The sequence below is a fragment of the Xyrauchen texanus genome, chromosome 21 (genome assembly GCF_025860055.1).
Source record: "Xyrauchen texanus isolate HMW12.3.18 chromosome 21, RBS_HiC_50CHRs, whole genome shotgun sequence".
Classification (NCBI taxonomy): domain Eukaryota; kingdom Metazoa; phylum Chordata; class Actinopteri; order Cypriniformes; family Catostomidae; genus Xyrauchen; species Xyrauchen texanus.
In genome coordinates, this window is record NC_068296.1 from 26,190,907 (window position 1) to 26,204,833 (window position 13,927).

Here is a 13,927-nt window from a genome sequence, read left to right on the forward strand (position 1 = left end):
GTGACAATAACATTGAGAAGACTGCCACCTGCAGCCCATTTTCTACGCTCTCAAAATAAGTTGTCTCAACAATTTAAATATATTAATACATCCCCTTAGAGGACAAAAATACTGTATTGCTTAGAGGTTGCTATCTTATTGTGCTGGAAACTTAAAGGAGTTAAGTTAAATTATAATATATGTGTGCATATAAATAATTTAGATATTTGGAAATAATGAATGAATTAAATAACAACAGGAAGAAATTAGAATACAGTAATATGACATACATTAGATTAAATTTACAATTTGGCTTTCTTAAAGGCCAAAAATACACCACTGCCGATACTTTGTGGCATTTTTCTGCTATCAACATTCAGATATGGGTTATTAATGACAGCAGTCAGGGTCTGTGTTATTTAATTTCAGGGTCAGTTGAGCAAATAAACAGCCAGTGTGACAGGCTGGTGAGTGTACTGCTCTAGGAAACACTGCTGTTGGGGGAATTTGTGTGTAGCATGCAAATAAATGTAAACCACAGCCATACATACAAACCACACAGTGTCAAACCGTATCTTTAACCATGACAGTTACACAAACATGGGGGAAGAGGCAAACAAGATGAGACAGTGGACAGCAAAGATTGCAGAAAAGGAATGTACAGCACCTCTGCCGCAAGGTAGTTTCCCGTGGCAAGATGTTTAAAGCGAAATAGGCTATTCCATTGGCCAGATCCTCCTCTGCAGGGGTCATAGTGTACAACCTACAGCACATGGCACAGGGTGAAAGACTTTGGATTAATTCTGTACAGCATGACATTGACAACATTTTAAAGTAAGGACAGATATCCCAAAATCCCTGTAATTTTAGACTCAGCAGCCATGCTAAAAATGTTATGATACACCTTTCTCGATTATGTACAAGTTGTACTTTGTCCAAGATACATTTTAGTAAAGATGAGGTATACTCAAGATCAGATGAGGAAAATTAAGATTCTAGTATACAGCAGCTCCAAAAAGAATTTGGACACTTAAATGTATGAATGTCATTTATTTAAACGATAGCCCAAGCACACTTTACAAGCAAAACATTTCACAAAAAGATGCTTATTAGGTTTTCAATGATAAAACAATAGATATACTTTTTCAGAAAAGTATTTAGACATTTTTTGTTTGTCAAACTTAGCAGAACATGTCCATAGCTAATGTACAAAACTACACCCGTGTGAACTTGAGGGGAACTGACTTCAATAAAAATGAATTCAGATCTCAGTTGCTTAAATTTAATAGCAAAAAAATGGACATAAAAGTAAAGTTAGATCTTAAGTGCACTCACTAATTTTTTTGAAGTACTGTATGTCGAAGAATGGCTTACACTGACCCAAGTAGAATAAAAGAGCTTTTATAAGGTTACTGATATGACTGAACTCTTCATCTCAAATAAGTGGTCACGTTCCAAAATGACTATTCATTTCTTTAAAAGTAAAACATTTTAAATGAGGAAAAACATTACTGTGCGCACCTTTAAAACAGCTTCAGCATAATTAAATATTAGCATTATATTCATTCAGTATGGCAAGATGGGAACTAGCTCCCCAAACTGAGCCTGGTTCCTCCCAAGTTTTTTTCCCCCTCTCCATAAACTATTAACTAATGTTATGTAGTTTTGTGTTCCTTGCCACAGTTGCCTTTGGCTTGCTCACTGGGGGCCTATAGACAAATCACGTTTTTCATTTCGACAGAGTTCAAGACTTTAAGACATTGCAGCATAATTTTCTGTGAAAAGTGCTACACAAATAAAACTGACTTCACATTTATTTGCAGATGCCACTCTTTTGCTAGTTTTTTATCAAATGCAACAAAACTCATAAATCTTTAGGTGTGACCTACTGTAAGTGTCTGAATACTTTTAGGACCACTGTATAAATGTCAAATACTTTTCCTTGTTCGTATAGTACTATACCTCCACTTCCCAGAGAGCTTTCGAACTGGTGGCGGAGGTTGCTGATTGGCGGAGAGTGGTGCGCAAGAAGACGTACTGTTGTTTCTTGTATTCATCACAAGTCAGAAACTTCTCTTGCTCGGCATGAAACAACCTCACCACATCACCCTGAGACCAAGAGAGAGACCGATTATAAACCCACAGTCAATATCAAAAAACTAAATCAACACATCAACTCCCATATAACATAGACAAACTGAAGACTCACCCCTTTTAAGACATCATCTCTGTATTCACTGAATTTCATGAAGAGAGTGACCTTCCAACTGGTGTTGCAGTTCAAAGCGTTAACCTGGCAAACCATAAAGTATAAAACACATACTGCAATCTTTCTTACTTCTTACAAGGAAACATTTAAACACATCAAAATTGAAAATTCTGTAACCATTTCCTCACCCTCATGTCGTTCTAAGCAATATGACTTTCATTCTTCTGTGGTACACATGAGGAGAAATCTTAGAATGATGATTCTGTTATGTTCCCATGTAATAGAAGTGAATGGTGACTGAGGCTAACATTCTGCCTAACATCTCCTTTTGTGTTCCATGGAAGAAAGAAAGTAATACTGGTTTGGAACACTATGAGGATGAAAAATGCTAGAATTTTACATTATGAGTAAACTATTTCCTTTAAGAAATTTTCAGGTCTTGACATATTTATGTCTACATTAGCAGGGCACACAATGACACTGAAAATCTTGCAATATTAATTAATACAAAACATCAAAACTTGTTGCACTGTGTGATCTCATTAGCAGTATTAGTGAAAAATGCAGCTGGTGTCTGACCTCTTTGCAGCCTCGGTTATCCAGGAGTTCAATGTTGCTTGCGTGGAGAGGCTGCCCTGCGTTTACAGGCATCAGAACCACTTTATCTCCAACCACCACCTAGAGACAAACAAATAAACAACACTGCAATCCTGTGGTTGCATTTATTGTGAACGTTTTGTTGTTGCTTCCATTTTAACAAAAAACCAAATAGAATGTCATCAGATACAGTGACATGCATACTTTGGAAAATGGTGTTAACAAATACATACACTTAGCGTAAAAACGTCCACCTTGCGTCAAATGCAAGCAAAAATGGTCTTTGTTGCGTCAATAAAAGTTATTCTCAAGTTGGCCGGTAACTTTATTAGGAACTGCAATATTCTAATTATCTGAACCTGGCTGATGTCAGTGATGTAAGCAATTCAGAGACATATATAGTGGCAAGAAAAAGAATGTGAACCCTTTGGAAATAGCTGGTTTTCTGCATTAATTGGTCATAAAATGTGATCACATCTTCAAAGTCCCAAGTATATACAAACACAATGTGCTTAAGCTCACAACACACAGACAATTATAATATTTCTTGCTTTTTATTGAACATAAGCCAAAGTAGCTCTAACCAAATCTAATCTTCTTTCATTAGTTGGATGCCAGGTTTACCATTATTCAACTGTTTGAATAATGTATTCAATATGGACAAGAACAATACAATAATTTATGTGTTATTAGCTAAAACAGATTGCGTTTATTTCATTATTGTAACTTAGATGAAGATCAAACCAGATTTTAAGACTATTTATACAACATATATGCTGGGTAATTCCAAAGGGTTCACATACATTTTCTTGCCAGTGTACACAACTAAATCTACTAAAGAAAGCATCTGTCACAAATCGTTTGTCTTCTAACAACTTTTTTCCCCTCAATGGAAAATGTACAAGCAGTGGATGATGGAAGCTTTTTAAAATTTGACCAAGACTGTTTAATCTAATTCATGACGCTGCGAGTAATACAATGACCTGCGCTGTTTGTCACATATATGCAAGAAGCAAACAATGGCATTTTCATAGGAGAATAAGAATACTTCAGAAAGAATTGTTTAATGGGCAATGTAATGCAATATTCAGTCCTCCAATAAATCCTTTCCCACTTAGGACCCCGAAACAATTTAATTTGCTGAAAGGGGTTTATTTAGGCATTATTTCTGGAGCTTTGCAGTAAATCCTGAAAACAAATAACATGAAAATATATCAATTAATGTTGTGTAAGCTATAAAACATGATAAAAACCAAAGCAACAAAAGGTCAAATTAAACTTTTCTACTAGTATTCTTAGTTAGCATGCTAACCGATTAGCCTGCTAAGCTAAAATTCCATCATGAATTCCCTATGGTTAACATGATTATCAATTATCCTAATAAGTTAACATATTCAGCGCAAGTACATGTAATTATGTCAAAATGTTAAATTTTGTATTATACATTAAATACATATGTAAATAGCCTACTATATTTTTGTGAGGAATTGAGACAGTCCTGATCAGGCATTGCGAACAACTACGTAAGGGGACTGAATATTGCACAACACCGAAAATAAATATAAATGGCTAATAAATGTTCCCAGTTCACCCAGTATTGGTAGGTGGGGCAAAAAGTGAATTTTGGATCCTGTATAAACTTTTTTTTTATGACTATAACATTTGGTTTAAAAGAGCAGATCAGTCTATACTAGAGATAAGATGAAACTGTCAAATCATAATGTGTAAAGAACATGTGAGTGGATTGTGTTTATATAAGGTCTCTCTTTGTACACAACGTAAAATCAATGGGAAAACAATAGTGACAAACAGACCTCAACCCATTAATGTGAATAGGCAAATAAATCACTGATCCAAGCCACCCACAGGCTGTTTGAATCATATTTGATTACTATCTCAGGTTTGGATGGCAAAAATCTGAAAAAGTTCTGAGTAACAACTACATGTGAATGTGGTTCCTGTAGCAGGCAGTTAAGAGTTGCAGGCTGCATGCACCTTTGCATGCTGCATACTTCTCTCAGTGAATTAACACACACACACACACACACACACACACACACACACACACACACACACACACACACACACACACACACACACACACACACACACACTCACACACACTCACACACACTCACACACACACACCACACACACACACACACAAACACACTACTAGCTCCAAACAGGTTATATACCTTCAAATTTTGGTTGCTGAGATGAAAACAAAAAGGAAACACCAGATGAGTTAACCCGATAAAAGATAATATGAGATGTGACTTGCTACTACAAAAAAAGGGTATGTCCATAAAACACTGATAAAGGCAGAACCTAAATATAGTGATATTTTTTTGTGTTAATGGAGTGATGCCTACATTGTCGCCTTCACTGCGAAGCTTCCAGAAAGGCTGGATGTAGAACCAGGAGCCCTCGTTTCCTGAGGGGTCCAGAGACACACGCATGGCGTTCTTCTCAAGCAGGGCAGGTAGACGCTTATTCACTGTCATGTACTTATTACTCTTTATGTGTAGAAGCTGAAATATAGGGAAAATGTGTTAAAAAATACCTTCTAGATTGATATGGACACACAATTAAGAAAACCATGACGTATAGCCAGTTTTGTTGAGGGACTTAAAATAAATGTTTTAATAGAAATCTATAAGTGTTTCCAAGGAGGAACAAGTCCCTGAGTTTGCCAAACTTTGCAAGGTATATGGCATCAAATCTTTGAAAAATATTTGAGAGTTTTGTCTGAGACGCTTAGTAGCAAGAACAGAACCACTGGACAAAGTAAGACTTTGTGTAGATAGTCAAACACATGGCTATTTGATACTACTTTCACCACAACATTTTAAAAAATCTAGTTATTTTTTTGCTAATGCCAAGATTCAACATACGGCAAGAGTAAAAGGCACTTTGGGTCAAACAAGTTGGCTTGTTTAAAACCACTGCTTTTGAGGAAGCTCTTAGAAAAACCCTGGTTGAAGGGACTAGTCCAACAGTGTTATCTTCATATCAATGCTGGAGCCATACATCAACACGAGCTGGCAGAGGCCTCTTTGGCCCTTGAGCAGCACACCACAGCCTTGGTAACAGTTTAAAAACAAACAGAACGTTCTAGATGTCCAGCCAAAAGTAAAAAAAAAAAAAACTTTTGCTGATAAGAAGTTTGACAGTACCTGTATAACTTGACTGTATTTAACAACTTCTCCCAGCAACTTCTTGTTTTCAGTGTCATTTTGCTTTTGCTCCAGTTCTGCTGCATGCTGCACATGTAGTAAAGAGGACAGTACGTTACCAATACAATATAAAGAAGTAATATTGTATAGCATAAAAATCTTTAAGAATGCAACAATGAATAGTCCTTCCAAAAATGAAAGTGATTGGTGACTGATGTTGTCAGTCCCTCACCTTCTGCCAAACATCTCTTTTTGTGTTCAATGGAAGAAAATTTTAATCGTTTTGAGACAAGATGAGGGTGAGTAAATGATGACAGAATTACATTTTTAGGTGAACTATCCCTTTAAGATGCATATTCACTATCTGCATGCAGTTTCGCAAGGGTACCTGTAATTTCTTAAACAGATCTCCCTGTGTGTTATTCCCATGTTTCCCCTGTTTTGCCTTCCAGAATTGTCTCTGTGCAGAGTACCTATTCATGGGACACACTTTGAAGAAGCAATCTGAAGAACACAAAATATGACATTTCTATTAGCTGCAGAAGCTCTCCTGATAAATACAGAATGATTGGCTTAACAACTCCTTTGCTTTTACAAAGACCCAATAAATAAGGAAAATGTTTAAGTTGGTCTCAGTGTAGCTACTAAATCCAAGCAACTGCATCATTTTAATTGATGGGTTGTCTCTTTTGAGTCAAATAAAAAGATAGCACTGACTGTCATTTAATTTATTAGCAAATCAAATAGCTGTTTATTTTTCCTCGAGGTCACTGAGCAAACAAAGTACTTCTGAGAAGACAAACTCAAATACACTTCTTTAAATATCCTTTTTGTCGAGGTGACAACCAAGCAAATCCAAAAGATTCAAAGTTTATTTGCTAACATACAGCGATAGGGAACATCTTTTATGGCATCACTAAAATGTGGCTTTTCCTGTTTGAAAGTATTTGATTTTCAGATCCAGACTCGTCTTTTGAGAAATCAGCCATAACATATACTGGAGTCAAGAAAGGTAAAACACGTTAAACTTAAGGAGATCTCTCACTTAGAATGAAGTACTCTGGTTTAATTGACCTTAATATTTAATGAATCCCTGCATAAAGTATACCCTTGAGTATACTCTGTCCTTATTATGTGAATTAATACACTTTAAACAGTTTTCATGCAAAAGCAAAATTATACAAATGATTTCAACATGTCCCTCAGTTTGTAAAAATCAAGCAAGTTTTTTTTTACAATACTGCACTTACAATGGAAGGTTAAGTGTCAAGGCATTGCACTGGGATAAATATTAAGATTTTATTGTATTTATTTAGAATTCCTAACAAAAAAAAATTTCTTTACCAAGGGATGAGTCGAAATTATTATCTATGGTTACTGACAGCATGTCACAGATTCTGTTGATAGAGCTTAACTTGTCTTGATCCCGGAGATTTATTTTAAAATCTTGGAAAATAATCTGTTCTTCAAAATATATCATTGGTGGTTACTGCTGGTGCTATTTCTGATTTTTTGTAAAGCCCTCAACGGTCAAATGTACAGTACACTTCAGAGAGAACAGTGTTTACAAAGACTTTGTGTACATTTCTAGTCATTAGACAACAGAAAGCCACCCTGTTGTGATCTCACTATAAAAACGAAGGATGTGGGGCCTGACAGACTGTTTGGCCTTGGAGAACAGCAAAGAATGAGTGTGTAGGAGGCTGTTAAAGCTTGTGCGACAAATAATTAATCTGTAGCCGAGCAGGTGTAAAGAAACACAAACACAGGAAATGCTACATATTTATTAATCTCCATAACAACAGTCTATTAACTGATAATAGTCCAAAAAAGCCTTTTTAGTGATTCAATTTTTTGGCTAGACTCACCTCTGAATTTTTTCGGCGGGTTTGTGAGATCTCCCGCCTCAGGTTGCACCACACACCTGTCATCTACCAACCTGCATGCAAAATGCCACAGTTATTTCCATTTGCACAGATACAACTGAAAATGAATGCACCAAACCAGAGTTCACAAACAAAATTTGAATAAAATCTTAAGTATCAGAGCTTTCACTAGGGTAAACCTGGTCTAAGTCCATCATCATTACTGGCATTCATAACTGAAGCCCCAGTGTGGATGCTGACTTCTCTAAAAGACATCTTCACAAATCTTTCTTTGCATATTAGTGAAATTATTAGGGTGCAAGCTTGTTAGACACCCAGTGAATTGAACAGGCTAAACTAAGCTACACAGTAGGGTACAGATGAAATACACTTGATCATATAAAAGAATGAAAAACAATGTCAACTGATATTTATATAATAGCCGTAACACTTCAATTCATGTTGTATTATGAAAAAACCTTTTCAAGGCACAAGAATAAAAGACAAACCAGGCTCATCAGGATATATCAAAGCAAATAACGTTCTTCTTTCTCACAAAAGGGCTTGACTAAAAATGCTTATAATCCTAAATCAACAATCTATTCAACTCATTTTTGAATGCAAACCATGTTTGCCCACTCTACGGCCAATCCAAAACCAGTCTAATTTAATTACACACTTTAGCCCTATCCAGAAACTGTCATTAGAGTGAGGTGGCAAGGGCAAAATGTTTCCTACACACTGTAAACCCTTATGTAGGCATTACTGGAAAAAATCTAGTTTTCTTAATTAAACATTACTTTAAATGTCAAGTTTTGGCCTCAAACTAGTGGATTGATAGAGAATTAGCTCTATCTATTGAGCTAATTTGTCTTAAAAATTCATAGACTTAAGATTTTAAGTGTTAATATCTCAAACTATGGAGTATTTAATTATGCTTCTTTGGTCAAAGGGAAAATATTGAAGTATCTAAATAGTTATTTAGAATTTTAGCTTTTTAGTGGTATTATATATGCAGTTTTGTTTAAAAAAGTTGGTTGGTGTGATGTCACCATTAGGGTGATCTGTGTCCCCTTTGGTCAAGTTGCACTCTGTTAACACAATCTCAGTTCTCCTTGTGCATGTGCAACTGAAGTACAGGTGTCAACACATTTCTGTAGAGAAATTTGTTTTTTTTAATGATTTACCAAGAATCAGTTATAATCTGTAAACTGTATTATTGTATGACCTAAATGTTAGTCCATTCAATTAAAATTATTAAGTAGAAACAACATTTAAATAGTAAATCTGAATTAAGTCTACTTGCTTCTAGTTACCTTAAATATTTAAGTTCATTGTATATAATCATCCAGTCAAGTTTTGGAGACGCCATTATTCAATTCAGTTGAGGGAGCAAGTTTATTCAATCAATTAAGAGTACAGTCAACTTATTAGGGTTTTCAGTGTACTAACTACCAGAGATTTGAGGGCAATTTTACTTAAGTGCTCCTTAAACAAAAAAGACCAAACTTCAGATAAAGACGGAAGCTACTGTTGTCTTAAGAGGCCTGATAAACGCACTTACACCCAGGCTTCCCCAACTATAATGGTTCAAGTAAAAATAGGCTCCTACTTATCAATAACTGCCCATGGTTTTATTAAGGATAGCACTTGTCTCAGCTTGGTTATCTTGTGAAAACAGTTGTCAGTAAAAAAATACTTTTTAGCAATACGTGGAAGTTAACACAGTTAACCACTGTGTTAAACTGACTTGAGGAACAAGGTCACATACATGTTGTGTGTAAAATAACATTGCTTTTATTTATGCATGAGAGAAACCTAACCACTATTTATTTTTCATCAAACTCAGAGCAAATCATCCACTGATGTAATTGTATTAAGTTACAATGGACACACACACAAACACAATGCCAGAAGATACAAAGCAGTAAAGGGGATGAATGGAGTGGAATCAAACTGAGTATACTGCCAGTACACCGAATGGTAAGGGACATCACAATTTAAATCAATATGATCAATACCAAAAAGTTTAAGTCTGCTTATAAAACATGAGAAGGCTACTAAGCTCTGAGGATTGAACATTTAATTTATTGCTAGAACGTCCACAGTGTGTGAATGAAGTTCATTCAACTTAATCAAATTAACTTTGAAGCCATTAAGTAGCAAAGACCTTATTTGCAGGTCTAGAACGTCAAGTAACAGTAAGTTGCCCTCTGATTGCCAAGTTTATGCTGCTCCCAGAACAGAAAATCAAAGTGATCTATGTAGCCAACACAAATAGAGCCACTAAACGATTAAAAGCAAGTGCTGCAAATGGGTATTTTCATAGTGACAAATTGTTTTATTGCTATAATGCTAGCAAACGTCCTTATCTTCCTGTGTATTCGTACAGGTACAACACAGACATTAAGTATATTAATGGAATGTATTATGGAAAGGGGAGTGGAAAAACAGGACAAGGACTTATTGACTGGTTTCACATGCTCATAAATGAGTAACAAAGTGCTTCTCGCTCTCAGCACTCTCCAAAAACACTCTTTAAACTCTTTGACCTCTAGCAATCTTCAAAAGACATAACGAAGTACACTAGGTTAAACATGAACCAAATGCATGCCTGTTCTGCAGCGTTCAAACAAGCTAATTATAGCTCAATTACTTGATGACATGAGGTAAAGGAGTAAGAAATTGCCCAGATCAAGTTCTATCTGAAATTAGATGCCATTTGCATTTTGTATGCAACAGATTATGAATATGTCATATCTACCGTAGCTTTTGCAGTACAGATTTACATTGATACCCCACCGAAACATGTCCTTATAGTACCCAAAAAGACAATGCCATTCTAATGTATGTTCAATTAACTTTTATTGCATTTTTAAAGGCTGGGGAAAAAAATCAAAATCTGCCTTGTTCAGGATCAGAAGAAAGGCTTTGTCTATCCAGATCATGGAACATTTGTACTGGACAAACAAGTGTGAAGACATAACAAGTCTAGATGAACTGGAACCCCAAGAGTGCACTCGAACACTGAAGCATGCAATCTGTCAGCTCTCTCTGGTGCTCCAAACATGCTTATCTTAGAATCATAAAGCTCAAGGTAATGAGGCCAGAAACTCCAGAGCAACTAAATAGTTTGGTCATGGCATGCATTGCATGAGAACCGACTGTAGTTGCAATTGATCTTTAGCAATGCCACAAAATCACTTTAAATATGAAACTTGTGTGCCACTTCTTGTGACCACAGTTTTTTAAATGCTATAGAGCATATGGAAAAGCATTTGTTTTGCACACATTTCCAGCACCTTGATTGCTTGATGAGTCATTGCACAACAATGCAGAAGTGAATCTTGATATCGATCCTTAAATCCCAAGACTAATCTTTTCATAAATGCGCAACTCTCTACAACGCAAGGAAATCACTGGCATGTGCAACCAAATCTCTATGCGACTAAAAATTTATTTGATTAGCCACTGGCTGGTAATTGTTCAGATTTCACACCAGTAGTATATTGACAAAGTTGTTCAGCATCCGTTTACAGCGTTTTGAGAGAAAAAGCTTAGTTTTAATTGCCTGTATAATGTGTCCAAAGATGAGATTTGTCTATTTGTGACTGAATAATGTTAATGTTAAACATTATAAAGGTAATACATAAGTCTCCAGTGGTCAAATCCGTATCTTCAGAAGTGATATTATAGGTATGGGTGAGAAACAGATCAAGATTTAAGTACATTTTTGTAGAAATTCTTCCAGTAGGGGGTAAATGCATGAAGAATGTAAGTCATCAAAACACAAGAAGAAGAATATGAAAATGAAAGTTAAAGTGGAGACTAACTGAGTAGGGAGAATTTATAGTACAAATTGACAAAAATATTGATCTGTTTCTCACCCACACCTAACAAAACTCTTCTGAAGACATGGATTTAACCACTGGAGTCATATAGATTAAATTTATGCTGCCTTCATTTGCTTTTTGGAGCTTAGAAATTGTGGCACCCATTCACTTGCATTGCATGGACCAAAAGAGCAGAGAATTTCTTCTAATTTGTGAAGAGAGAATGTCATACACATCCAGGATGGCGTATGGGTGAGTAAATGATGAGAGAATATTAATTTATGGGTGAACTATCCACTTAATATGAGCTCATTTACAGAACTGCTGGCATCTGATGTACAAATCAATGTGAATACTTGTAAGTAATATAAAAATGTGCATTAAACAAAAAGCATGTGCTAAAAATCAATATAAACACTTGAACATAGTATAAATTAAGCATTTAACCATAAACATGTAACAAAATATATGTAATACAATATTCATTGATAAAATACGTGGTTTTTAAAAAGCAAAAAATGTACAAAACGACGATTCGTAAATAATAATCGTATAATTCGTAAAATTTATATTTTTGTAATGTACATAGTTAGAATGTCCCCTATAAAAATTAACATCATTAACTGGAAGAATATTTATTTCATATTAAAAGAAAAAGGGACATTCTATCTGAAACATACCCTTATGAATCAATATCAAATCTGGTCAATTACCAGCCCTAATAATTAATTCATTAACATATTAAAAACTTTTACAGAGTGCATTCTCAGAAGAAACAACTTTTTAAACATTTTAAATTGGTGTACACAAGCAGATTTACAGTTACCTAAAGACTACATGCAGATATATAGTACTATGCAACAGACTTCTAGACAAACCACCATTAAGATCACCAGAAGATCTTGTGTGACAGTGTTACACGCATGATACAATATCCCAAGCCAGCATACCAAAATTTAGTAACTTGTCAAGTAAAAATCAGACATTATTAGGTGATAACATGTTCTGGACTCAAACACCATTCATCAACACTTCAAATTCAAAAAGGCCTGCGTAGTTGAAGTAACTGTACTGTGGTTTGTAAACTTAAAGCCAACTTTGCATTCCTGTCCAATGATTTGCATGCTTTTGAGGCAATGCTGTCACACTACACCTCTGGCCTGCTGTACTCAAATCACTTCCTAGTTCCACTCTCCACACTACATCTGCCATTTGGAGGATTACATTTCTTTAATATTGTACTGTACTTCTAGTATTGTGCTGCATTTCAGACAACAAGATCACACACATATAACTGAATGAAGAGTAAACCTCTAATGTTTACTCAACTTTAAGATTGTTTGGTTGGCAACGTACCCTAAAGTGCTGATAAATCCATTGACAGTTCCCTCCGCATAAAGAGACACTATATCCCCAATGTGAAGGAAACTGGACCTGTGCTCCGACATGCCTGCAAATGTTACAGTTTTTGTTATGATACTTCAAGCCCTCCGATCCACCGCAATGTGTCCAGACGTCTCTATGAATCCACTAGTTTGAATGCGCGCACACTTTCTGCACTTTGACAGTGACACATTTTAATCCAACCATCCAGAGGAGAGATATTCCGAGCTCGTAAGTTTTCAACAGTAATTGCTCCAACTGTCGCTTTTCTTCAAGTTTACTCGACTTCTTCCTGTGAGACAAACGAGGCTTTTTTCTCACCAATATGCCACTTGGGTGGGTGGAGACTCGCTCTCCTATCCCGTGAAATCAAGGAAGTGATGCCGCCTGTCTTTAGTGCTGTGGTATGCAACTCAACAAGTGAGACACATACCCTGCCACGTTTATTTTCTCTAAATAATATTCTGATTTTGGAAAAATATTGCATGCATTATTGCCAGTCCTAAATTAATTGGCGATGTTTTACTTTAACAAATCTATAATAAGCCGGTGACATTTCGAGGTACATTTCGAACATTTTGTTAAATAAACAAAAATATATAGGCCTATTTTATTTATTTATTATTTCGCCATGTGTTTTTGCAAATGAATGAGAGGCCTGTTTTATTTGATTTATTTCATCTATGATTTTTAAGGTACATTAAAACTATATATTTTGTATTATTATTATTATTATTATTCATTAGGCCACACTCACACTTATTCACACTCACTGATAATTTTATTAGGAGCACTTGTACATGTACTTGTCCATGCGATTATCTAATCAGCCAATGGTGTGGCATCAGTGGTGTGCATAAAATCATAAAAGCAGATACGGGT

At 35.5% G+C, this 13,927-nt stretch overlaps 1 protein-coding gene across 1 annotated transcript in view; it reads right to left on the reverse strand.

Moving 5' to 3' along the window:
- itpr2 (inositol 1,4,5-trisphosphate receptor, type 2) overlaps positions 1-13,589 on the reverse strand; it is a 99,773-nt gene extending 86,184 nt beyond the window's left edge. Inside the window, exons 1-9 of the mRNA XM_052152014.1 lie at positions 13,019-13,589; positions 7,833-7,903; positions 6,353-6,468; positions 5,965-6,051; positions 5,161-5,319; positions 2,768-2,866; positions 2,189-2,272; positions 1,942-2,088; positions 647-742 (exon numbers count right to left, since the gene is read on the reverse strand). Of these exons, the coding sequence (XP_052007974.1) occupies positions 647-742; positions 1,942-2,088; positions 2,189-2,272; positions 2,768-2,866; positions 5,161-5,319; positions 5,965-6,051; positions 6,353-6,468; positions 7,833-7,903; positions 13,019-13,110 (951 nt within the window). The 5' untranslated portion in view covers positions 13,111-13,589. The remainder of the gene's footprint in view (positions 1-646; positions 743-1,941; positions 2,089-2,188; positions 2,273-2,767; positions 2,867-5,160; positions 5,320-5,964; positions 6,052-6,352; positions 6,469-7,832; positions 7,904-13,018) is intronic.
- Between the last annotated feature and the right edge of the window lie 338 nt (positions 13,590-13,927).